General features: G+C 37.7%; 1 protein-coding gene across 1 annotated transcript; it reads left to right on the top strand.

The window, feature by feature from the left end:
• Window positions 1–71: 71 nt before the first annotated feature.
• On the top strand, window positions 72–21,125 carry INTS7 (integrator complex subunit 7; the record flags this gene model as incomplete). The annotated part of the gene is made up of 19 exons (XM_009707669.1): window positions 72–201; window positions 1,091–1,237; window positions 3,280–3,417; window positions 3,929–3,975; window positions 4,482–4,681; window positions 6,220–6,342; window positions 6,500–6,617; window positions 7,566–7,700; window positions 8,283–8,380; window positions 9,076–9,315; window positions 10,012–10,149; window positions 10,858–11,064; window positions 14,637–14,831; window positions 15,633–15,736; window positions 16,131–16,199; window positions 17,361–17,493; window positions 18,741–18,839; window positions 19,673–19,858; window positions 20,808–21,125. Coding segments are annotated over 19 exons (2,795 nt in total), but the record flags the coding sequence as incomplete, so codon positions are not given.
• Window positions 21,126–23,041: the final 1,916 nt, after the last annotated feature.

Genomic DNA, 23,041 nt, shown 5'->3' with positions numbered 1-23,041 from the left:
GGGGGAATGGAGGAAGCACCTGGTTTTGAAGGAGGGTCGGTATCTGCAATAATTATTGTTGTCTTCTTTAGGCCTCAGGTCTGGCAAACTCGGGGAGCAGTGTGAAGCCGTCGTTCGTTTTCCCAGGCTTTTCCAGAAATATCCTTTCCCTATTCTCATTAATTCAGCGTTCTTAAAGCTAGCTGATGTTTTCAGAGTGGGGTAAGTATCATCAGTCGGTTTCTATCCATTCAGATCTTTGCTCCATAGCAGTGCACTGCGTCTTGGAGTGTTGTTGCATTGGAGCCTGAGCAGTTGTGGGGTTTTTCTGCTTACCTGATAATACAGCAGTGCTAGCTACTCTACTGAGGACAAGTTGTGCTTGATTGAAGCTTTCTTTCCCTGTGTTTAGTGGACATAAGTGGCTGTGAGTGATCAATAACACAGTTCCTTTCCATGAGTCCTGATTTGAGGATGCTCTTGCTGGCTGGTTTAAGTTCACTGGTGTAAATTCTGTGCCATAGGCGTGTTCAAATTCATATTTAATAAACAGAGGAATGGTCATATGTGCAAATTCCATCTCTAAGGAATATTAATAACAAAGCCCAAAGTACAGCTTTTCCAAGTGCCTGATGTCTAAGTGATGCATGTGACGGAATCGGAGTTACCTGGTAATAGCTTACAAAGTTATATGTTGTTGTTGTGGAATCTTCACTGTTGGCTCCAGGAAGGGAAAGAAATTCCCTCACACCTGGCAATGGCAATTAGGCTTTTCTGTCTTAGTTCTGGACATGCCTTTCCAGGAGAATTAGGTCCCTAAGTGTGCACAAAACAGGCATCCGCTTACACACCTTCTCACAGGTGTCAACAGGTTCATTTCCCTGGAATTGGGCTTAAATTTGGCGCTACCTGTACTACAAAATAAAACAATAGTGTGTTAATAGTATCTTTTTGACTATATCAGTCTGCTTAAATATAATATTTCTAAAGCATAGACCTTTTCTTGTTTTAATTTACTCTTGGAAGTTTTTTAAAAATTATTTCATGTTTAAAGTGTTTGAATTTTTATTATAAAACAGGCTGATAAAGAAATGTGTGTGTCTTCTAATAGAAACAACTTCCTGAGGCTGTGTGTGCTGAAAGTTACGCAGCAGAGTGAGAAGCACTTAGAGAAGATCCTAAATGTGGATGAGTTTGTCAAAAGAGTTTTCTCAGTAATTCATAGCAACGATCCGGTTGCTCGGGCTATTACACTTCGGTATGTATTACATAAATGAACCTAACTTACTTCAGATATCTAGCTAATTATTAGTATGCTGGTCTGAAATAACAAAATCTGCAACTACCGTGAATGAAATGTAGGAGGTGTCTTATACATTGCTCATAGAGTTAAAAACACAGACATCTGTCTTTAAGGGGGGTGAACGATAAGGATCTGCGATCAGAAGAAGGTTATTAACCCTTTATGATGGTGAGAATTTTGTGGATGGCTCCAGTCAAAACAGAATTTGCAGTGTTGAAATTTTGTGTACTCAAGAGAAGAAAAATTAACCTGTGGTATGCATATGCCAGTCAGTAGCTATATGCAATGTATCATATGCTGCCTATGATACGTTTAGACAAGGACCGAAAGGAAAGTCCTTCCTTGTGTCTAAATTTTTGTTAACTTGTAACCAAAACTTTTTTATATGAACCTTGTTCTGCTTGCACCTGTTTTTCATTTATCGTTGTCCTACAAGTTTACTGCTTGTTGGTCTCTGATCAGTAACTTCTAAGGAAGTGCCATTGTATTATTGATTGCTTTGGACTTCCTGGAAATCAAATGAAAGAAAAAATAATAAAGCTATCTCTAATGTCACTGTCCTGCTTTGGTGTCTGTGTCTCTAACGCTATCCAAAGTGATCATCTTAACTGCATCTTCCAAGTCCTGTGCAAGTGAATTCAAATGTGAAGAGAGCACTCTTCTTTCTCCCTTTGTATTCTTTTCTTCTATCCATCTAGAACTGTTACTGATTTCACTATTGAAAGATGGGAGGCATTAACAGGGGTTTGTTTGATCATCTTATCCATCCATATCTTTCGTCTTTTGAAATTTTGAGATTATGCTTTCATGCTCTGATGTCTTAGAAATCTGTAAATACAGTATATCTAAATGTTTTCCTGTAGTTCCACTTCAGTTGTTAGCTGGTATTGAGCGCTATCTTTACAGACTCCTAGAAGTCCCAGGAATCTGCTCAGTTTGAAGAAATACTTAACTTGCTAATCAAATCACAGGATGCATCAGGCGAAAGGTTAAAATGGCTGTTGGTTCAGTGGTTTCAGATGAAAATCTTCAGTTGATTTGTTTTTATCCTCCTTAAGTAATGTCAGTAAGAAAGAACATGCTGAAAGAAAGATCTGCTAAAACAAAACTTGTGGCATTTTATTGCTCGGTAATTGTGTGTAAATATTTGCATAGAACTCTTGCTAAAATTGCCATCAGTGCAAATCCTGCATTAATTCCTCTTTTAATTGGATTATGATAAATATGTCCACAAAGTATCTTTGCGATATTCTTAGCAAACTACAGATTGATTTGCTCCTTTTTTTAGCAGTTACACAAAAGGTATTGCACAATTCCCAGTAATAACTTTATCTCACATCAGCAAAAGATCTTAGAAACAAATGATGAAAGTCAGATATTTGTTTGCTTGATCATGGTAAACTTTTCTAGAAACTTTTCTTTCTTAGCATGTGGTTAAAATTTGACTGTTCAGACATTTGTCGCTTACTTCTGCAGTCCTAATTGGGAAGAGGGATAGGAAGGGTGGCAATGGTTCTCTAAATGTTTTTTTTTATCCCTCTAGACTACTACATTTCTGAATTTGTATCCCATGAGGTGTACTTCATGTGTGTCTGAAAATAGCCTTCAGTACATTTTAGCATTAAAGCTGTTGTATTGATACCAGAAGTTGAAAGTAAAAGCATCTTAAAAATACTTTTTCCCAATGCCATAGTGCACTCTTAATTTTATAAGAATTCTTGGTAAGTTTCTCACTGTGTGCATTTCAAGCTAAAAGGTATCAAAATGTAATTAGTTTTTTATTAAACCACTGACATAACCCACATGACAAAATTTGTTAGCTTTTAATTATATGCCTACTTTTTAGCATTTGTTTGTTTCTGTAAGAGACATGAAAGAGCACATATATATATGAAAGTAGTCTTTTGGCCAGTCCTTTTATGTTTCTATTTGATTTCCATCTTGTATTTCTTCATGATCATTGGTCTTCCTGATTTCGCGGTGATTTATTTCTGTAGGATGTTGGGCAGCATGGCGTCTATTATTCCAGAAAGAAAGAATGCACATCACAGTATTCGTCAGAGTTTGGATTCGCATGATAACGTGGAAGTTGAAGCTGCCATATTTGCTGCTGCCAACTTTTCCGCACAATCAAAGTAAGATGTAATTTTTCTCAGTTTTTCATATTGCAGAGAATGGCAACTCTATTGATACTGGCATTCACAAGCCTTAATATTTCCTTTTGTAGTGTGCTAATCATATAATTTATAGCAAAACATTTAATTATGTGCAATAACAGTATTGTAAAGAAATCTGAATACAAGTTTAACAGATTTTTTTTTTTTTTTTTCTAAAATAGTAATGGAAAGCTCATAAATATGGGAATGTAAAGTGGAATAGCAGCTTTAATCAAGGATTGTTTTACAGAATTATGTTAGGGAACAAAATGTAGAGCTGATTGTCACTTTGACAAATTTCTGAAAGCTTCCACCTTATCGTTTGATCATGGCCACATGCAGGAGTTCTAAAACGACTTTGGTCTTGGCAAGCACTCTTTTGTCAAAGTTGTTATTGTCAAAACACAGTGTTTGGTAGTTCAGTTGAGTTTTAATTTTAATTATTTTTTTTCTTTTTCATTTCACCTGGTACTTTGTCTTTTCTGTACAGGGATTTTGCTGCTGGAATATGTAATAAAATCAGTGAGATGATTCAAGGTACGTATGTATATGGAATGATAAATGGGAAAAGCTCTAATTTCTCTGAGTTCTTTAGTATCCATATGTAAATATTGGATGTCAGAATGCTGTTGCTCTTATCCTCAGATGATTCCAGTTTTTAAATTAAATTAGCTAACCAATAATCTAATGTCTGACTCTTGTGTCCTCTTAAAATCTAAGTTCTCAGAATGCCTGTTTGATGAAGAATAAATCTCATCTATAGTATGATGAATAAACTTATATAGACCATCACAGGTTGCTTCGGATGAGTTAATATGTGTGTTACCTGCAACGAAGCAAGGAGCAACCTTATCAAAGAAGCATAAAAGTGCTTGGTACAGCTGTTGTTAGCTGCTAGCTAGTAGAGTGAGTTGAAGCTAATGCAGGTGTCTGCACAATCTGCATTCAGCAGTGGTAGCAATGCAGACATACTGTGTGCCTCTACTGCCAAAAGCCAGTACAAAGGACTAATGCTTTGCCTATGTTTCTCTTCCTTGTTGCAGGTTTGGCCACACCGGTGGACTTGAAATTGAAGTTGATCCCTATTCTGCAGCACATGCATCATGATGCTAGCCTGGCATCCAGCTCCCGGCAGCTGCTTCAGCAGCTGGTAACATCGTATCCCTCTACCAAGATGGTCATTGTTACTCTGCACACCTTTACTCTGCTTGCTGCTTCTTCTTTGGTTGACATTCCTAAACAGGTAATTCTTTCTAATTCATTCCATCAACTTAAAGTACAAAGTACGTTTAAAAAACCCTCAGATTCTAGCTGATGCTTAAAATAAGTCCTGATCGATACGCTAGGATGTTTGTTCCTATGTGCTATAGAGAAAGAATACCCAGAAAATTGCTGCTGCTTTCACATTTTTTGCCCTCTCTGGTCCCCTTTTCAGATAACCTTATCAAACACAGGAACCCTTCTTTACAGATCATAACCTGTCTTTCTTTAAATCAACTAGGATCAATCAGCATTTAGGAAAGCAAACACCCTGACTTTTTCTGAAAATGTTTCAGCTTACCTGTAGAACCCAGTCTTCACTTTTCACTGCTGTGTATTTTCTTGGGTCATGGGTGTGCCTTTTGCCTTCCTTGCATGCATGCAAATGAATATTTCAATAGCATAGAGTGCATTTTAAAATTTATTTCTTAGAGAACTCTGAGAAATTTGAATCTGTTGCTATTATTTAGGACTATAAACCAAGTTGTGGGAAAGCAGTGATGGAAAAATACAATGCTTTTATGTTCTGATAGTGTGCTTTGTGGGCGTGACTTATATAGCAGGTCCGAACACAGTGACATTTGAGATTTGTCTAATTAATCCTTGCAAAGTAGTCATGAAAATTTATTTGCTTTCTTTCAATCCTGTACAGCTATGGAAGGCTGGTGTCTGTACTCTTAGACTAATAGCATTGATCTGTCTGAAATTTTTTTTTTTGGGTATGACTGATTTCTGTATTTGAGAGCATGCTTTTGATAGTACTGAATCTAAGCCAACCGAAATGACATTAGAACACTTGATGTGCCTTTTTTTATGGTGATAAGCATGGTGATTTAGGCTGTATTTCTGCAGCGCAACAGCCAATGCTTCTTAAAAGTGATGTAGCCAGGGTGGGGATGGGAAGCAAAATGATGGCTGACATGTTCATGCTTTTTCATGCGCTGGTTATTCCATCTCCGTAAATATGCAGGAAATGAACACAACAAAGGACATGTAGTTAAGTGTCACTTAATTTGAGTTAAATGCTTTGGAGGGGGTGGGTAGGGGCTGTTTTTGTTTGGGTTTTGGGGTGGTTTTTGGCAACTACTGAGGTATACAAGGTGTGTCTGTGTTGCTTTTTGTTAACTGCAGATCACGCAGACACCCAAATCAGCATCAAATGCCCAGAATTCTTGCTGGTAGCATAATCATCACAGTATAAGGTGTTTACTGAGCTTCTGAGTGATGTTTTATGGTATTTCTGCTAGTGCTGAAACAGGTCTCAAGGCATCTCAGTTGTGCAGGGTGATGTAGGGAAGGGCTCATGAACAAGGAGAGCGGGATGGTAGAAATTGGCTGTGAGACTGTGTTAGCTTGCCATGGCATCACAGCCTAAGTAGGAGCTTTTCCACGTGGCAAGTAATCAGACAGATAAGGCAAGTTAGTTTTGGCTGAGTATGCTCAAAATTTCTTCACCAGTACTTTTGAAGAGACTTCCTTCTAGTAGCATCTCTCTTAAACAATGAATTAACTTTGTTGCAGATCCAGCTCTTGTTGCAGTATTTGCAGAATGACCCCAGGAAGGCTGTGAAGAGACTTGCAATCCAAGATTTAAAGTTGTTGGCCAACAAAACGCCACACACATGGAGCAGAGAAAATATTCAGGTTTACACATTTTTAAGCTAAAGTTTATTATGAAACTTTGCAATTGACTGTAGAATTGCTTGACTCCCAAAACTTTTCAGACAAGTGAAACTAAACTTTTAATACAGATAGCTCATGGGACGTCCTTCCCTCTGTCTTTTCTCCTGCTAATCTTTAGGCACTCTGTGAATCTGCTCTTCACACTCCTTATGACAGCTTGAAACTGGGCATGCTATCTGTTCTTTCCACGTTATCAGGGACCATTGCCATTAAACAGTACTTCAGCAGTGCTCCAGGTAAGAAAGATAGATTAGATGATTATCTTTGGGATTTGTAATGGGTTGGCTATCTATGAATAATCAGTTTCATCTATATACTTTATAGTGTATTCTTAAACTATTTTTGAACTTCAGACCACTAGCTGAGAGTTGAACTGTGTCCATGGTCTGTAAACTTAAAATGGAGTATTGTATACCCAGGAATACTCATGAGCTAAGATTTTGTTCTGGATTTTGTGGGTAATATGCTATATAAAAGGTTGTTTTACCTTTGAGTCTTCAGCTTTTCTTCACAAAATGAACAAATGTAATGCCTCTCAAATGACTGACCTGCATTTTGCTTAAGGTGCTTTGAAACCATGAATTTGTGTAGTTTTTGAGTAGCATGGAGACTTAATGGTGTGAGTGTGGGCTGACATGTTACTCATGCACAGTGAAGCTATGCCACCCTAGTGGGAATGACCTGCTTCAGAACCAGGTGAACCTTTCTGGTATCTTGTCCTTAAAATGGTGATCATACTGTTTTGTTTATCCTTCTTGAAGGCCAGACTGCCCTAATGAGTATTATGAGCCCAACTGCATGGGCTGCAGAAATGGAGAAAAATAGTACATCCTCTTCAGTCATTCTGACATGTCTTAATAATTAATATGCTCACCAGCTTTTTTTAATCAGGTATAATATTTCTTAAGGCAATATTTCTCTAAGTCCCTGAAACACCAGCCTTTTGACTCAAATAGTCTTTCTCATGTATGTCTAACTTGTGTAGTATTCGGGAACGGAGGGAGAGCCTCTGTTTGTGTGTGGAGGGAGAGAGAGAAAGGTATGTTTTCATCCTGTCCTTTAAACATACAAAAAAATATAATCCTATGTCAATACAGTTTTTTTTCAGAAATGTACTTGAAAAGATCTGTGGTGTAATTACGGACTGTGCTGTTTTATGTCCTGTTTGCTTTGTCGTTGTTTAGGAACAGCAGCTACAACTGCAAGATCATTTGATTTAGTAAAACTAGCACAGGAGTGCTGTTACCATAATAACCGTGGCATTGCAGCTCATGGTGTGAGAATTCTGACTAATATATCAGCCTCTTGTCAGGAAAAAGGTAAATGAAAGCAAGGACAATGAAATTTGTCTGTTTACAGGTGCTTACCTGTAAAGCACTTAACACATATTAACTGGTCTTGTCTGTGAACCTGTCTGTAAATCTCTCTGATCCATCACACTGGTTAGGGAAAATGGGGACTATAATCTAGCAGAAAATATTCTGTATGATTTTGTGAATGGTTGGAAAGATTCTATCTTCGTCTAACTTATAGAAAATTACCGTAACTTGTGCTAATTACTAGAACTTGTGCTAAAGAAATGCTTGTCTTACCTTTGCTGTAAGACTAGTGAATTGTTTGTCAAGTTTTGAATACTATTTGTACAAAGTCTGTTGCAAAATATATCAGGGCATTTAGAAGTCTTAGTCTAGAGATTTATGCATGCTCTACAAATGTCACAATTGGTGTGACTACTGAATAGTTACCCGAGACATGGAAAGGCAGAATTGTTTCTAATCAAAATAAGGTAAAGCAGAGGTATTGGAAGATATTTATCTGTCATGACTGCAACACCAGTGCAAGCGTTACACCCATTATGGTCAGAAAACATAACAGGGAACTTACTCTGTTTTTCTTCTTAGATCTTTTGCCTTTGGAGCAAGATGCAGTTTTTGGCTTAGAAGCTCTTCTTGTTCTTTGTAGTCAAGATGACAGCCCAGGAGCTCAGGCAACTTTAAAGGTGACATTACTGTTGTCTTCCCCTAGCACAGAAGTTATAGTAATAACAGCTGTAAGTTATAGCAGTAGCTTGTATAACAGAAATGCTAGTGTGTATCAGGTCCTTTCTGGTGGAAGCATAACATACTGGAAGGAAATGAAGATTTTTCTGTTCTACCCATAATCAGAGTTCAGAGTGGTAGAGAAACTGAGCACAACTATAGTGCAACTCCTCTCAGCTCTAGAGTAAGTTGATTGTTGCTGGGGTGGGGGGAGCATTCCTCTCAGAGGAACAACTGTAATAAAACATGAACTTGAACATGGAATGGAGCTGTTTCTGGAGGACAAAGAGAATCTTGGAGGTAACCTGCTTTTTGGTGATGGGGATGTAATGTACATGATTACAACACTTTTATAAACTATCATTTTTCTTTTCCCACTTTGTAAGCTACTAGTAATTTTATCTGGTTATTTACCTGTAAAGGCTGGTGGTATGAGAAAGAAGATTATTGTTTCTTTAATTTGTGCGATGTTTTTGTGCTGTGAGCTCAGGGTCAGAGACCTCTTAGAAAAATCTCATCTTTTATAAAGTACATGGTTTTGAAAATACCAGATCTTCTATATTTCTGCAATCATACTTGCAGATAAGTGTGTCTGGCTGTTTTATTTTTAAGTAGACATTGTGTGTGTTGTACCTGTTGATTATGTGAATTGCAGATCACGTTAACTTGTATGGTGAAGCTAGTCAAGTGCCGTCCTCACCTGAGCCAGTCAGTAGTTGAATCCCTGCTGACCCAGTTGCATAGCGCCCAGGATGCTGCTAGGATTCTCATGTGCCACTGTTTAGCAGCTATTGCCATGCAGCTGCCTGTCTTAGCAGATGGGATGCTAGGAGACCTAATGGACCTCTATAAATTAATTGGACGATCTGCCACAGATAAAAAACAGGAACTCTTGGTAAGACCTCCTTCTGGTGAATAGCCCTTCATGGATAAAGTCTATATAAACTACTGTGGATGGATTTTATTTAAAAAGGTGGCTAAGCCATTTGTTATGTCCAAGTTGATGCGCCAGTCTATAGCTGCTATTTTCAGTTTTGCTTTAACTTTTGACTACATGTCAGTGTTCAATGTTGAAATACCTGAGATGGAGCAGTGTATTCCATTAGACTTTCCAGCAGATGGCACTGCTTAGACAAACAAAGCTATAGAAATTATTGGGGTATCTGCAAAATATAGAAAAACGAAATGGCAGCTCAATTTATGTATGGTACACTGATGCGCATGACTTTTAATATAAGTGATAAAAATGCTTTTAGCACATCTATTTGCAAATGAATTTTAAGAAAGAAATGATAAGCTTCCTGTTAATTCATTTGGAGCATATGAAATATCTCAGTTAAAAGCCATAGTAAAGATTCTTTAAATGAAAGTGACTTTCATCTACAAGAAATACTTGGGTTGCCATAACTACTTAAAAGATATGACTGAGAAAAGTTCCTCAGTTAAAATGTATGTTTAATCTTCTGTGTAGTTTTGAGTCCAAATCAAGCAGATAACTTCTGGTAGTTTAGGAAACAGAATTGGCTTTTTTTCTTGTTTTGTTTGGTTCCTGAAATGTAACTTTCTTTCTCACCCCTTCACGCTTCATTAGGTTTCTCTTGCCACAGTGATATTTGTTTCCAGTCAGAAAGCTTTATCTTCAGAAATCAAAACTGTTATCAAACAGCAGCTTGAGAATGCCTCCAATGGATGGACAGCCTACAGGATAGCCAGGCAGGCTTCCAGAATGGTAAGTGAAAGTACCTGGAGGAAAATGGTTTGGTGTGGTTGGAAGGATGCTAGTGATTTTTTTTGAACTGGAAAAAGTAAGGAAAATGGTAGGACTTGGGAGGAGGAAATGAATAGAGGGCAAAAAAAGTAATTTCCACTTTTATTCCCTGGAATGCTGGTTCAGTTTTATGCTATTTAGGGCAGTCATCCCATCGGAATGGTTTTTCGCTTAACTTTTTGAAGTATTTGAGAAAGAAGCGAGTAATGACCTGATACTTTCTTGAGCACATGCCTAATCTACATTGTCTAGCCCTTCTTTAGAAGGTGATAGAGGCCATCCTGATGTGTGCTTTTCTTTCTACAGCATGACGAAAGGAAGAAAAATAAGTTTCCCTTTTTCTTTCAGCAAAGTCACAGATGGGCTTAGAATTACATAGAAACCCTAGTATGAGATGCTGCGGTAAAATTAAATTTCGATATTTGTTTCTCATCTTGTTGAGTTATCTTGTATAAATAAGTACTATATATAGACTGATATTTCCATAAAATAAGCATTTGTGCTTTTGTGAATATTGTCATGATCAAATGATTGGAGGAAGTTTCACTATGTCTATTTTTAAAGTAAGAGTAGTTCTGGAGATGTTACTGTTCTCTTATTTGTGTTTGTTCTGTAGAAACCCTCAGCCTTCTTTCATGTCCACTCGTAGAAACATTCTTGTCATTACAGGGCAACCATGACATGGCCAGAGAACTGTATCAAAGCCTGCTGACTCAAGTGGCTTCAGAGCACTTCTACTTCTGGCTGAACAGCTTGAAGGAGTTCTCCCATGCAGAACAGTGTCTTACAGGTTTGCAGGAGGACAACTACAGCTCAGCGCTTTCTTGCATTGCTGAAGCTTTAAAATCCTATCACAAAGGAATAGCATCACTGACGGTTAGCACAAATTTTCTACTTTAGTGATGATGTTTCTGTGTACTGCAGCATATCTGTTTGGTTTCTGTTCTTAAATCTCTGAGAAGTTTTTAAAGGTGTCTGACATCTGCTAGGCTCTCTCTTCTTGAGAGGACTGCAGAGAAGAGCCAGTTGTAACACACTGCATCTTCAGAGAGAAGATCCGGTAGCTCAGCTAAGTGTGATTAGCTAGATTTCTCTTTCTTTATTTTCTTCTCCCCTCCCCTCCCCGTCCCCACTTCCTGCCTTGATCAGATCATATGATGTGTGATGGATCTTTTTTAAAGTTACAGTACTTAAAATTTTCCACTCCTTGTCTTGGCTGAATAAATGCTATTGTAATAGTCAAGCCTGGGAATTTTTCTAAATTGGCTGCTATCTTCTCAAGATATGGAGAAGGATTTAATTGTCTTCCTCCCTCCTGCTGTGTTCATGTTGCATTGTATTTGACAATGTGATCCTAACAACAAGGCAACACCAATTTAGTAAGAGGAGGAAGGACAATTCAGTCTCATCAGATCAGCAGAATTCAGATGGTCCCTCCCTTTTATGCAGATACTTCCTGCTTCTCTGAAATGGTGAAAATAGCAAGAAGCTGTGTGATGTCTGTGAACACAAAGCAAAAAAGCATTAATGAATATTGACCTTCAGTTCTTACTATGAAGTTGCTTCTTAACAAAAGACGATCCAGCTTCGTACAACACTTTTTCTTTCATATTTTAGTTTCCATGAAGAAATCTTTACATACAGTTTTCTGAAGCTGCTTTTTTTTTTTTTCCATTTACTGGAGCTCTCACTGTTGTGACGATTCAGATATTAGTGTTTATTAATAAACTGTCCCTGAATAAGCAGGAAGGATGCATATTTTACACCTTTGTCCTCTGAGAGAAAGCTCTGTCATTCCTGAAGTATTTGTCTTTAACTTCTTGGCTGAGTGAATTTGAAGGCTTTTAATTTAACACTTCAAGATTTCTGTAATGTCTAGAAGACATTGTGGGGGGGGAAATCTCATCTATTTAGATGTTAATAATTAATACAGGCAGGAAAATAACTTTCTTAAATAGGTCACTCTGTGATTCAGTCATTTAATTAGCCTTTCCCTAGAGTTTGGGGTTTTTTTCTGTTGAAAGATTCCTGTCCTCATCTCCTTCTGCTGACTTCACTTCCTGCATGTTGGACATAGTGCTTTTCTGGGTGCAATACCTTTCTTGTGGGCTGTTGTGGTCCAGGGGAGTAAGTACAGGTTTTGGAGTGCTAGAGAAGAGGAAGTTGGGTTGTATTGCTGGTTGTTCCTGGCTTGTATTGCTCTGGACCAATTTCTAACCATGCTTGAGTGTATCAGCTGTTAAAGGAGCCACTTGATGCTTGCATCTACAGAACTCAGCATTTCAAAGGGGAGCAGAGTGCAATGAAGTGCACGATAGTCTTACTGCTGAACACTTTTGCTGTCCCTTCCCTCTGACTTTGGCTTTACTGTTGCTGCTGTTTCAGTGTAGAGCATGACTCTGCACTGTTGGTACTGCAGACCATTAGTGCGTATGATGAGCCCTGTGTAGTTGTCTACTTTGTAGCTGGAAGACACTGTGCCAGTAAATCTGTTGCATATTTTCAGTCAGCCCAGTTTAGCAATGATGAAATATTCAGGCAGTGTCTGATCTTGCCATAAAATTTCTCAATTTCTTCTTGATATACATGCAACTGTCTGTCTTGCGTGGTTGTATGCAAAATGTTCTCGTGTGAGTTAGTCCACTTGTGGAAAAAATTCCCGTTACCTTATGGATGAAAGGTATGGGGGGGAAGGGCAGGGACTTGCCATAGAGCATAATCCACCACGGTCCCCATCTGTCTCAATGTATTTGCTTGTATAGTTAGCAAAGGTTTTGAGTAGGACTTGCTCTTTCTGACACAGAACATGCATCTCTTTGGAAGTGCTGTGCTTATTTTTCACTGCTGGTAATCCAGAGAAGATACAGAACTTGAACAAAGCACTAATATAACCGTTGAATAAGTGGCACGAACTCCAAATAAGTTGATAACAAGTGGTGGTGTTTGAAGAACTTGGCTGAACCAAAGAACTCTCTGTCATTTTCAAAAAAGAATTGTAACTCATTTATTGCTCATGACTATATGGGTAGCAGATAAGGTAAATTGCAGTATTAATGAGACAAGCTTGTATTTCCATTTACAAGAATCAAGTCCAATTTGCACTACTAAAAATGTCTGGATTTTCTGATATAAGTACTGGTACTTTACTCTCTATAAAAGCGTGTAATCTCTGTAGAGCAATTACAGTGCAGTGAGATCTCTTCCACAGAGTGTTTTCTGAAACCACCCTTGCAGAATAAACTGAACAATTTCCATTCAAAAGGGATTATTATTTTATTTTTTTTTTATGCCCTTGGAGAAGGGAAGGCAAAGTGTAGATAAGAGGGGCTGAATGGCTCAAGTGATGAAATAGTCTTACTCCTTTGGTTGAAATCTAGCTCAATAGTTTAAAGTGGTTGCAGTTGGCTGATGTTTCCTCACTTTAGGCAATAGTGGGTCAGTTCTCAGATGACGTGATGTTTAGTGAGAAGTTAGTTTGCTGCTTTCCTGCCAGCAAAGAAATGGTTCTTAGTAAGGTTTTGGGATAACACCTCACTTCCAAAACTGACCTTTTCTGTTGAGGAATAAGAAGCAGTGGGGAAGACATGTATGAGTTTAACATACATCCATTCTCTGAGTAAGAGAAGGTCCCAGTGCTTTGTTTTACAGATGGCTTTTTTCCCTATGAAGAGAATAGTGTACTCTTCTCAAAATCCAACAATATAAGAAAAATAAGTAGTGGATTTTTGGCTTAACTAGTATCAAACCTTGAGCGCTGCAGTTTACTCACTTCTGGGTCTCCTAAGCTGTCACAGATGTTTCTACAAGTCAGATAAGCTCTTAGGGAGCAAAGTTTCACAGAACCATATTTTCTCAATAATGACAGCACATCTACTCTCCTGGAGTTATTTACTGTTCTTAGTTGACACTTCAGCAAATGCAAGTTTCAGTGCCTCTGTAATGTTCCTGTCCATTTCACTGTTCCAAAAAAAAATAAATCAAAGGTTATCACCCCTTCCTCTTGCTGCAGGTAACTTCAGCCAATTCCTTCTCGTTTGGCTGATGCAGAGAACCTCTTTTTCAGTCCTTTGTGTTTCTGTTTGCCTTCCAATTCAGTGTGCTCTCTTATGGTAAAGACTGTCTGGACTAATGTCATTTGAAGCCCAATGGCTTGGCCTTGGAAAAAGAGGAAATAGGTGCCCTAATAATACTGTAAAAGCTTAGTCACATTTGTTACAGGGGTGCTACGCTTGGAATATGACTTAGGTAATTACCTAACTTCAGTGTTGTTTATATTCGACATGATTTAAATTGAGCAAACCTGTTAAATGTAGTTTCTAAAAAAGCAGCTTTTAGAATTGAACTGAAGGGCTGAGTTGGCTGATGAGATAGTTCAGTGACATTGCAAAGTTATTTTATCGTGTTTGCTTTTGACCTAGATTGCCAACATTCCTATTACTGTGTTTCAGGCTGCTAGTACGCCGCTTAATCCGCTGAGCTTTCAGTGTGGATTTGTGAAACTTAGGATTGACCTTCTGCAAGCTTTTTCTCAACTTATTTGTACCTGCAACAGCCTGAAAACAAGTCCACCACCAGCTATTGCCACAACGATTGCTATGACATCAGGAAATGATCTCCAAAGGTGTGGACGCATCTCTAACCAGGCATGTGTTCTTGTTCCGCTCTTGTGCAGTTACGTTTGACTCTGGTATGAATTTTGCTTCTCAGCGAACATATTTGATGAAAGAAATGAAAAGTGGTAGCGAAGAGTTTTGCTAAATAGTGAGTCTTGGTTTTCACCTGTAGCTATAAAAATGTCTGCCTGTAGCAGGCCATATTTTGAAGTTGAGCATGTACGTATGTTTTTCTCATACATTCATGCGCACAGCTTCCAAGGTTATGCATGTAGTAAGCCACTCAGTATGCTCAAACTTGCAGCAAGACCTTTCACACCTTGTTTGGAAACACCTTAGATACTGTGATTACGCTAAGGAAGAATATATACTTTAGGATCGTAGTGCAACTCCTTTTGGTGAGTGTTGGCAACTGACTTGAGACTGTGCAGAACACCAGGGCAGTCTGCTTCTAAGATGCATGCAGTCTGCGAGAAGGAATCAGTGGGTAGTCTTTGAAAGACGGAGCAGTTTGATTTACTAGTAGTGGATGGGGGAGGTGGTTGTTGGGGTTTTTTGTTTTTACATTATTTTTAACCCAAGGAGAGTATGTTGGTCCTGTGTTACAGGAAAAATATCTGTTTAGTGCATGGATAATAGTCTGTCACTTTGGTGATTTTTTTTTTTTTTTTTTTTTAATCTGTGTGAAGAAGCAAGAACTTAATATATTTTGCCGGAATATGTTGTCTTATTCCTTCAGTGTTGTATATTATAGTGTAGTGGTTCTCTAGATGTTTGATACTTTGTTCTGCTTTGATTTTTTTTTTTTTACTAGTAACACTGTCTCTGTAGATGAAACACTCAATGGAGGAATTCCGAAACCTGGCTACACGGTATGGAGATCTGTATCAGGCATCTTTTGATGCAGACTCAGCAACTCTAAGGAATGTAGAACTGTATCCTTTTAAAATCTTAGAATTTTTCCACTTTCCTTCTCATGTGGACAGCATGAAGCTTAACAATCCTCTTTTCTATGAAGACTGGAACAAAGTAATTTTGAAGCAGTTAGTAACATAAAAATTAGGTACCAATTGCTTTTACCCTATTTGGAAATAAACATTCCCTTATTAATGTTTGGAATTACCTTATGAACAAGTTATGACCTAAAGTTGCAACACCGTAAAACTTGGGATTTTCATATTTCTTGCTCTATGTTTACTAAAGGAGTAATGACTGTAGGATTACTTCACAAAAGATAGAGAAATAAGGAAAAGTGCCAGTAAATATATTGCATATCTTGTTTTAGATGCCAACATTGTAAGTCTTTTAACTCTTTAGTATTAATATCAGACAACAGCAGAGCTGCCTATTGATTTCACATGCAATAGAAGCTCTGATTTTGGATCCAGAATCTGCAAGGTAGGTTTGATAGTTAACTTTCTACTCCTCTGCTATTTATTTCTAAATCCTTGGGGCTTTAAGCCTAGGAATTCAAAGAACGTTCAGGAAGTTTCTCAGTAGACCCTTCTAATTCTGCTCTGGGCAGGCTTGAGAACCTGTTGCTGCTGTGCTATACTTGGCAGGCTAGTGACTGTGTTTCGGGTTCTGCGTTTTATACTGATTTTGCTCTTGAGAGCACTATACTGGACTTGCCTTAAATATAGACTTGCATTAAAATAAAAAACATCTTTTAATCTATTCTCTAGCCACCTATTTTAACTTGTGTTATTCTGTGTTAGCTCCCATACCTGCTGTTGGCACTTGTAAGGGCACATTAGTTTCCTTCAGAGTGCTGAAAATATATGCATTAAATTAATTTAAACTTCTAATGTAAATCCATCAGCTCTGGCTCTTTTTTAACAGTGAACTTATACCCGCTAGAAAATTACACTGAAGTACCTATGAATTGAATCACTCTTTAAAACTCCTAGGCTGAGATTAAATGGAAGATTATGTGGATAAACATCTTCTTAAATGTGTGGGTTTGTAACTGGAAATAAAAGTGAACATCCTGAGTGACTGTCCTACTCATTATGAATTAAGCATTGCTTAGGAAATATATTAATTAATCATGCTTGTAAAAAGTACGAAGCTGTGGACTTCAAAACATTAGGTGTCTGGGAGTTGGAATTGTATTCGGAGTGTGAGATTACAAACTTCCAGATCTAATCTTAACTCTGACTGGCATTCTTGCTTTTCCTTTAGTTGAGACTTTCAAAAACATTATAAACACTGCAGGTTTAAATAAAAGCCAGGAGAATTAAACACTGAAGGCTTAGGTAAAAGCTAGGGGAATTAAGCATGCTGAGTCTGTTAGACCTGTAACTGCTTCAAGTGAGAGAGAGTGGGGGACAATGTGGTGGGTAAGCTGTAGTTAAGAAAGGGTTTAAATGTAAAGGGCAAGTCTTAGAGTGGAAAATAATGAAGAAACAGAGTAAACTGTTTGAAAGACATAGTTATTTTTTAACGGATTTCAAGTTGCAACAGAGGATGGTCTTGTTGGGCCTGTTTGGGAGTGAGCCTCCCCAATTACGATATCGAAAGTATGTTAGACATGATGAAAAGTTTTTTATTTTTTAGTTTCCAGGAATATAGCTCAAATGGAACAGCACATGTTGAGAGTGAATATGAAAGAAGAATGATGTCTGTATTTAATCATGTCCTGGAAGAAGTGGAATCCCTCAACAGGAAGTATGCTCCTGTGTCTTACTTGGCAAGTAACAGTTTTAAATGTATATCCTGTAGACAAAGTTTCCAAAAACTCAGCAACTCCATATATCTGTGGTGGTCAAGACATGGAAGAAGAGCACACTCAGTTAATTAACATAACCTCTTACTGGCACATATGATGTCTACAGAGACTCACTACTTCAAAAGTACTTCCAAAAAAGGTTTTGCTAAGACATCTGTAACCTTACTGGTCTGATTAAAGATAATGTTTTAAAAATTCTGATACTAAGAATATAGCAGATGCTGATAAGATACCTAAAATTAGCATCGAGTCTGTCGATCTCTTGCCACACTCGCATTCAAATACTGAAGTACACTCTTTTTGTTCATGCTGTTGTCATGAAGGAATTCTTCCCCTACCACAGGCAGTGCTGGAGGGTCCAGCACTATCCTAGCTTCAGTTGCTGAACTGTTGGCAGTTAATACTGTGTTTTGTGAGTATGGCGTTTCTCTTATCAGTGCAGGTCATCAGAGAACACAATGTAAATTGTGCTGAATGCAAACAGTGAGCTGATAACATACTCCTTTACAGGGCTAGTATGGTTTTGTCTTTTACTGTTAGTGAATATCATAAGGCTGAAATGCATGTTGATGGGAACAAGGTAGTTCATTTGTCATGGCTGGCATCTATTTGTCTTGTTTCTAAATTCAACAGTCCGTTCCGATTCCAAATAGAATAGAAAAATTGGTTGTGTAAAATGTAGCAAAGATAAACCCTGTAAACTTAGTTGTCACTGGCTCCATACCAATGCAGCTTGGTGACTTCAGTAGCGCTGCCTTTGCTCATCTGAGCCAGAAGGATGGTAGAGCACAGTGGGGAAAGGAAGAGTAGACAAGAGGCTTAAAACTTAATTATTGCACTGCATTAAGTTGTGGTAGATGCCAGTCTTGTTTGCTAGGAGGGTAACTATTTGTTTGAAAGTTTGTGTGTGAGGGTTTTGTATATGAGTGTTTCAAACAGATCCTGTTCTGCTGACTAACACTAGGACTGAAATGATTTTGATTTTTCTTTTTCTTGGCCTGCTTGTTCTTTCCAGAACAGAGGGCAGAACATAAACAGAGAAGCTGAATGTAGTCACTGTCATCATAGTGGCTGTTATCCTATAACTGTATCGGTATATTTCTGGACTTCTAATGGAAATTACTGCAGTTTCAGTACCTCAAGTGCATGTCTTTTTCCTATGCTATGAATGATATTTTTCTCAATTGTTTTGGCTCTATTTCTTACAGCATACAGCTTGTCTGTGCAATGCTGTCATTGCATTGTTGAAGGTACCCCTTTCATTTCAAAGGTACTATTTTCAAAAGCTGCAGTCTACAAGTATTAAGGTAAGTACTGCTCAAATGTGGCCTAAAATTTCTCTTCATATAGTCTTTACTTCATGAGAAAAACCTTACTGAAGGCACAAAACCTCAGTGTTTTTAGTGAAGATACTTAACTGTAAATAGCATCTGGGTTTATCTGTTAGGAATAACCTGAATAATAGGTACATATGATCATTAAGAACCACTAGACTGTGACTTAGGCAAGTAGGATTGAGTTCTTTGATTGCAAAGCCTTAAAGATGTAAAATAACTGGAATTTTTGTTGTTTCTGAGTCTGCAAAGCTAAACTATCTTCTAGTCCTGGGAAGGCAACTTTTATAAATTCATATTGTTTTTCCTTTTCCTTTAAAAAGCGATGTTTACTATCTTGGAAGAAAATTGTAATATTTATCAACTGACTGACTAAGAATGGCTATGTGACCTTCAGTGGTCTCTTCTCTTTTTTTTTTTTTTTTTTTTAACCAAGTGTTCCTTTTTTCTGGGAAAAGTGAAAGCCTTAAGATTTTTAATATTTACTCTTATTGCATTTTACTTCTCTGTTCAGCGTAATATACTCACCTGTGGCTATATTGTAGAAGATTTTTTTTCAGCTTCTTTTAAAGAAGTGCAATTAATGAAATTGATATAAAGACCACATCTGGTATTGCTGATGATGCTTATTAATTATTATAGTAACGAGTCTCAGGTATAAGTTCTGTGTTTTCATTTGCTGGTTTCCCTACCAAACCCCTCCCTTCAAAATCTTTCTATAAGGTGGCATTCTGTTCCGTCCTTGAATTGTGTTTGCTTTTCTGGAGGCATAAAATAATATTTTGATCTGTTTTCTTGTGTGTCAGCTTGCTCTATCTCCATCTCCGAGGAACCCAGCAGAACCTATTGCAGTACAGAACAATCAGCAACTGGCCCTAAAGGTAGAAGGAGTGGTTCAGCATGGATCTAAACCAGGCCTTTTCCGTAAAATCCAATCTGTCTGTCTAAACGTTTCTTCAGTGCTGCAGAGCAAATCTGGACAAGACTATAAGGTATGGATAGAGTAGAGTCAGGAAGAGTTTTAAGCTTTCTTGCTGTATTTTCCTGCTCTTTTGTTTGGCTCTAGTTAGCAGAATTTTCAAACTGAAATGAATGGGTGGTTCTGTAATCATCTCACTCTTGACAGTTGACATTCTAGCACTGGCCAGAGCCAGGCATAGTGCATGGAAGGGATCTGGGATTTTTAAGTCTGCTGTATGCTGATACCTTTTTAGCAACAGCGTTTCTTCCAAACAAAAGAGGCTTTGTGATGTTCAGAACAAGTCATTAGGAATCTGTTTGAGATCAGGAAAATTCAACCTAGCTATATATCATATGAAACTCCACAGGGAAAAAAGGCAGGAGTAGATTATTCCCTACCACGTAGACTCTAGAACTTCCTTATCCTCATTTTAAGGGTTTACTTTTGTTTATGGAAGTCAGGAGGACTGTCCAAATTAAATAGCACCTGAGGAGATACATGTTAAATTCATGTTAAATTCAAGTCAACAGATTTATCAAATACTGCATGTCTGAAGTTCAGATTCTGCTGACATTTAGTGAAAGGCCTGTTTTGGTGGATTTTGGGGTTGTTTTTTGTTTGTTTAGTTTTGGAGGGGGGGAGCATTGAGGGGGGAAAAGGGGAAAAAAAAAAAGTCAGTTGCTTTTAAAAAATAACAGGACTAGGAAGTGTGTAATGTTTGTCTGACTCATGTTACTCTGGAAAGCTAGGACCTCAGAGAAAAAGATTTGTTAGCTACCTTGCATCTGTGAATAGATATAACTCATTGATGAAAAAGCACGTCAAGCTGGCTCAAACATGCACATGCATTGGTTTAGGAAAATTGAGGACAAAGATTTTTCTCTGTTTTTTTTTTCTCTCCTTCAAACAGAGAGCAGAACTTCAAACTTATTCTAACAGGTATATATAAAATAGCATTTTAACCTTCCATGTGTTCTCAGATTCCTATTGACAACATGACCAATGAAATGGAGCAGAGGGTGGAACCACACAATGACTACTTCAGCACTCAGTTTCTGTTAAACTTTGTGATACTTGGCACCCACAACATCACCGTAGAGTCCTCTGTAATAGACTCAAATGGTATTGTCTGGAAAACTGGGCCTAAAACGACTATTTTTGTTAAATCTCTTGAGGATCCATATTCCCAGCAGGTTCGTCTTCAGCAGCAGCAAGGACAACCGCCATCGCAGCAGCAGCAGCAAAGAACAGCATACTCACGGTTTTAATTCCCAGAAGTGACTCTATCCTGATCAATGGTATTACTGTTTTTCTTGGACCATTCTTTTTTGAAAGACCTACAATTGTAACCTGCTCCTAGAAAGTCTCAGATGCCAATTTGTTGTTTTGTAAATTGTCTGGCATAAATTTGAACTTGATTCAGGAGAGGCAACTCTGTTCAAATTTGGAGTTGTGCTTTTAATATGAGAACTTCTACCTGATCTCTTCCCTTGTTTTCAAACCTGTTGCAGCAGGCTCCACAATTGTTGACAGCAGGGGACACTAAGAGCTCTTTGATAATAATTTCTGTACTTTATTTTTCTGAAGCCCATAGGTTCTAATGTAGGCTTACAGGACATTGGTAAACACTTTGGCTAGTTATAAAGAACTGAGTGTAATACCAAGTCTGTATCTTTTAATGTGAAGGGATTGGCAGGAGTACTTAGATTTTTTTTTTTTTCTGACATTTTAATAGCAATTTCCAGTATTTGGTTGGTGTGTGTATATTATTACAATTCATCAGCACTACTTAATGCATGCATCTGAAGGTAAAAAGGTTGCAGCTCACCTCTCAAGTAGGAGACTGCTTGAGGGGTTGCTGTCTGGGGAGTCTTACAAGAGGCAGAATTTTACAGGTGGGAACAATAACTGTTTCTCAGATGATACAGAAAAGATTACTGTGTTGTTTTTGAATCTTCATGTATCTCTTTTTCAGAAGGCTTTGGTTTTGTTGGGATTTTTGTTTGCTTTTTTCAGAGGGAAGTTAACTTGGAAGTCGTCACTCGTTTTAACTGCTTTGTTTTTTAAAAAGGAATTTTATATACCAAAGCTTTTGTGTAATTTTCTGTACTCTGACCATTTTAGTAATCTTAATTGTTACTTTTACAGAATAACTTGAAGAAGAATTTCGCAAATACTAGAAATTGGTTCAGAATAATTTTGGAAATATGCTGCTTCATATGTAGTTTTCATGCTGCCTTTCAGATATAAAAGGCTGAACTCTGCCTGTCTGGACTCCCAGGCAATAAATCATGTAACATGTCCTTCACCTGGTCCTCAAATAATCTCCGCTTATCACTTTGCGAGAAAGTATGAACCACTTGAATGGTGAGGAGGAAGGATGGCACTTTCTTACAGACTTCAGTTTGTAAATGGTTTAATCCTTCTCATTGGAGCAGTTATTTTCATTGTTACTTTCTCGCTAAATTCCTAATGTACTGTTATTTCTTCAAGTAGAAGCTGACTAGAGCTTGCAGATTCTGCTTGCTTTATATGATGAGAATATGGTAATGAATTGTTATAAGCCTTGGTTTCTTTGGCATAGGTGGATGATGAATTGTTTTCACTGTGTTTTCCTGTAATAGTTGCTTAAGAATTTGACTTTCTTCCTCTTGGCTTGAGACTAACAAAAAAAATAATTGGAAGTGATCATGGTAGATTTTGTAATATCTTGGTCAGGCTATAATCCTAAGCAGAAAAGATAATTGGGATGCAAGGTGGAAATAGAAGACTCACAAAATTACTGAAAAATTCACCAGCTTCCTTCTTGAATCTGATTTTTATTTTGTGCAGGAGACAGAAACTACCATTGCCTGTCAAGCTGGCTGAGGAAAGTGGTGGTTTCTGTCCTCACTTTCATGGTTATGTATTTACGGTTTTATGTGTGTATACATACAGCTATATATGCATGCATACATGTACCTATAGCTATGTGTAGTTACATAGTCCAGAAAGAGATAGTTCACATAGTGTTGTGCATGCAGTCTGTGAGACTGAAGATCTGAACTCTTTGTGGTTGGTTAGGTTTTTTATTAAAGTTGTAGATCATATCTTAACCTCAAAACCCTCCTTGTTGTAATGAAAAAAAAAAAAAAAAAAAAAGACAAAAAGACCAAGAGGTCAAACAATTATTTTTTTTTTTTTATCCTGCATAATGAATGTGTGCTTCTTGCTC

This window comes from Cariama cristata, unplaced genomic scaffold, assembly GCF_000690535.1.
Source record: "Cariama cristata isolate BGI_N322 unplaced genomic scaffold, ASM69053v1 scaffold31699, whole genome shotgun sequence".
NCBI classification, from domain to species: domain Eukaryota; kingdom Metazoa; phylum Chordata; class Aves; order Cariamiformes; family Cariamidae; genus Cariama; species Cariama cristata.
This window is presented reverse-complemented; position numbering and strand designations above follow the sequence as displayed.